Consider the following 3,842-nt stretch of genomic DNA (forward strand, 5'->3'; position numbering starts at 1 on the left):
ACTATGCGAAGATTTCTTTTTAAATTTTAATAAATATGGTTTGCTTGATACTGGTGCGAGTATCAGTTGTATCGGTTCCAATTTAGCTCAAGAAGATTTCTCCAAATTTAAAAATTTTTGTAAATGCACTTCGTTCGTAAAACCGCTGATGGAAAACATCAAAGGGTAATCGGTTGGCTTTGTGTAGATGTTTGTTTTAAAGGGAAAACTCGGTTATTGAATTTATTTATTATTCCATCAATATCACAAAGGCTGATATTAGGTATCGATTTTTGGAAAACTTTGACCTAATACCAAACATCATTGAATCTGCAGATTTAATCGATAAGTCTATTATGAATATTAGTCCGTCTGAAATACTTACCTCTGATAGAAATCCCAACATTTTGTCTGAAAACTTTGAAAAAAATTCTTCTGATAATGAAGATGAACACTATTATCCACTAAAAGTAGAACAGCGACAACAACTTAACACTGTAATCTCCTTATTTCCTAACTTCGAAAAGCAAGGACTCGGTAGAACTAGTCTGATAAAACATGAAATAGACGTAGGCGATAGCAAACCTATAAAACAGCGCTTTTACCCAGTATCCCCGGCTGTTGAGAAGCTCATGTTCAAGGAAATAGATCGCATGTTGAATCTTGGTGTAATCGAGCCTTCAAGTTCCCCTTGGAGCTCTCCAATGAGGCTTGTGATTAAACCTCGCAAGGTAAGATTGTGTCTCGATGCCCGAAAGGTAAATGCTTTGACTAAAAAGGATGCTTATCCTTTGCCTTCGATTGAAGGAATATTTTCTCGCCTTCCAAAAGCAAATTTGATATCTAAATTAGATCTCAAGGACGCCTATTGGCAAATAGGTCTAACTGATGAGTCTAAATCGTTAACAGCATTCACAGTCCTTGGTAGACCTCTTTACCAGTTTGTGGTTATGCCATTTGGACTGTGCAATGCACCACAAACGATGTGCCGTCTTATGGACGAGATTATTCCCTCAGACCTGAAGAATAGTGTATTCGTATATTTAGATGATTTAATCATAGTTTCGGAAGATTTTCAACAACATTTATCCGTTCTAGTTCGAATTGCTAAACAATTTCGAAAAGCAAAATTAACGCTTAACATTTCAAAAAGTCACTTTTGCGTAACTAGGGTAAAGTACCTCGGTTATGTGATTGGGGATGGTGGTATTACAACAGATCCGGACAAAGTAAGTGCGATACGCAATTGGCCTGTTCCGAAAAGCATAAGACAGTTTCGAAGATTTTTAGGTTTAGCTGGATGGTATAGGAGATTCATAGAGAATTTTTCGACACTAGTTTTTCCTATAACCGAAACATTGTCCACAAAAAGGAAATTTTCATGGACACCGGAGGCTCAGATTGCATTTGATAAAATTAAGAACCTTTTAAGCTCCCTACCAGTTCTGGTAAACCCAGATTTCTCCAGAAAATTTTATTTACATTGCGACGCAAGCGATCACGGAATAGGTGCTGTTCTAATTCAGTTAGATGCGGAAGGAAACGAAAAACCAATAGCGTATATGAGTAAGAAACTCAACTCTGCTCAAAGAAACTACAGCGTTACTGAACGTGAATGCCTTGCGGCTGTAAAAGCGATTTATAGGTTCCGATGTTATTTAGAGATGCAAGAATTCGAAGTGATCACAGATCACTCGAGTCTTGTGTGGCTAATGCGGCAAAAAAATTACAGATAATCAGGAGAAATATCCTGACATTAAAATAGTGGATCGGTATGTATACATACGAACTAACCACTATGATGGAATTGAAGAAAACGAAATCAACAGCTGGAAACTTTGGATTCCAAAGGAATTACGAAGAGACCTAATTGTTAAATTTCATGATTTACCTACGGCTTCACATGGAGGAATGTCAAAAACCCTTGACTTATTAAAACGAACGTTTTTCTGGTCCAGAATGGCCCGCGAAGTTCGGGAATTTGTTCGAAATTGTAGCACATGCAAATCAACAAAATCACCAAATTTTGTCATGAGACCCGAAATGGGGTCCCAAACTATTTCTATTAGACCTTTTCAAAGCAAATGATCTTAATGCTTTCTTTACTTCATTAAGCATTGATCATATATGTACCGCCTTTTACTCTCCACAGGCAAATGCCTCTGAGCATGTAAACCGTTCATTAATTGCGGGTATTAGGGCTTATTTAAAAGGTGACCACACTAAATGGGACGAAAATCTAAGTGTCATCAGTTGTTCATTACGAAATTCTTGCCACCAGTCAATAAAAATGTCCCTATACCATGCTTTGTTCGGGTTTGATGTGGTAACCCATGATACATCATACGCTCTTTTGAGAAATTTGAAACTTTTAGAGGAACCTTGCTATAAACTAACTCGAGATGATAATCTAGAACTTATGCGGAAAGATATACAGAAACATATAAAAGAGGCTTATAAACAAAATTGGCATCAATAAAATTTAAGAGCTAGACCAAAGTCGTTCCAAGTAGGACAGGAAGTTCTTCGAAGGAATTTTGTACAAAGTAGTTTAGAAAAAAGATTTAATGCTAAATTAGCACCACTCTTTGTAAAAGCGAAAATCCGAGAGAAATTGGGAAAACATTATTATGTTCTGGAAGATCTGGAAGGAAAATTAGTAGGAACTTTTCATGCAAAATATATACGTGAATAAATATGGAAATTTCTTAAAATTTAAAACTGATTATTTGATTGGTTTGTTTTGCGTAGTGCAGAATATAAAATGGTTTTGGGAGTAAACATTTACAGTGTTATTTTCAATGTTTTAAATGATACAAGATTTGTGCATAAACCATAAATAACTTACTATTTTTAGTTTATAAATGCATTTATAATAAATTTATAATAAAAGATTACAAATTACAACTTTCTATTCTATTTTTACTTAAAAAGACAATATTATCCAGTTTTGTAGTAAACGATTGCTATCTCAAACAAAATGTCTTGCTTATAAATTGTTAAACATTTGGATTTGAAACAAAATCTCTATTATTGTTAAATATTTCTCATTGCTGTTAGAATTTTCAAAATATTCTACTTTTATTATTATGCATGTATTATTATTATTCTTATAATCATAAATCATAAAATAGAAGTTTGTCAACCTAGCAAGGATTTGAACCTTTATTTTATAAACATCAACAACATTGTTGATAAATTTGGTACATTATTTATTTATCTAATAATTACGACAAATAATAAAGATATTATTAATAAAAATCTCATATTCGTATGACATTTGCTTTTATCATATTTGCTTAACTCATCGCATTATTCCCAATGTTGGGCTAAGAGGGAAAATATATAAAAGTAGTAGATTAGTACCGGATTGAACTCGTTACTCGAGTATGGTTATTTCGAGTATTCTACTCACATATACGAAGCATAGCGACGAATATTTCGTCGTCGGCAAATACATATTTAGCTTCCTTTTTCTGGAATCTTTCGAATTGAACAAACGTGTTCTGAAATCTTGGTATGACATTCTGAAATTTATTATTAACATCATTTTGTGTGAAACTTAAACATGGAAAGTTTTTAACATATTGAACCAAATTACAAGGTAATATCATTATATTTTGCTAAATTTGATTCAATTTTATTAAAATTCAATGTGAATTTGTGTTAGTTTTGTTCCGACGAAGCTTTATAGATTCATGAGAACGTTGCCCATGTGGATTCGGGAAAAGACAACACATTTCATCATTTTCTATCCAGTCTTCAAGTCGTTAACTGAATTTTAACCGAAACACTTTCAAGAACATAATAACACTTGGATGAGAGATTCCAAATCATTTGAAAATCCAGTTCAAGAAGGAACA

At 33.5% G+C, this 3,842-nt stretch overlaps 1 protein-coding gene across 1 annotated transcript in view; it reads right to left on the reverse strand.

Moving 5' to 3' along the window:
• Positions 1-3,386: 3,386 nt before the first annotated feature.
• LOC124420052 (ankyrin-3-like) overlaps positions 3,387-3,842 on the reverse strand; it is a 29,067-nt gene continuing 28,611 nt past the window's right edge. Inside the window, exon 6 of the mRNA XM_046951673.1 lies at positions 3,387-3,506. Coding sequence (XP_046807629.1) covers positions 3,387-3,506 — 120 coding nt within the window. The remainder of the gene's footprint in view (positions 3,507-3,842) is intronic.

This window comes from Lucilia cuprina, chromosome X, assembly GCF_022045245.1.
Source record: "Lucilia cuprina isolate Lc7/37 chromosome X, ASM2204524v1, whole genome shotgun sequence".
Lineage (NCBI taxonomy): Eukaryota > Metazoa > Arthropoda > Insecta > Diptera > Calliphoridae > Lucilia > Lucilia cuprina.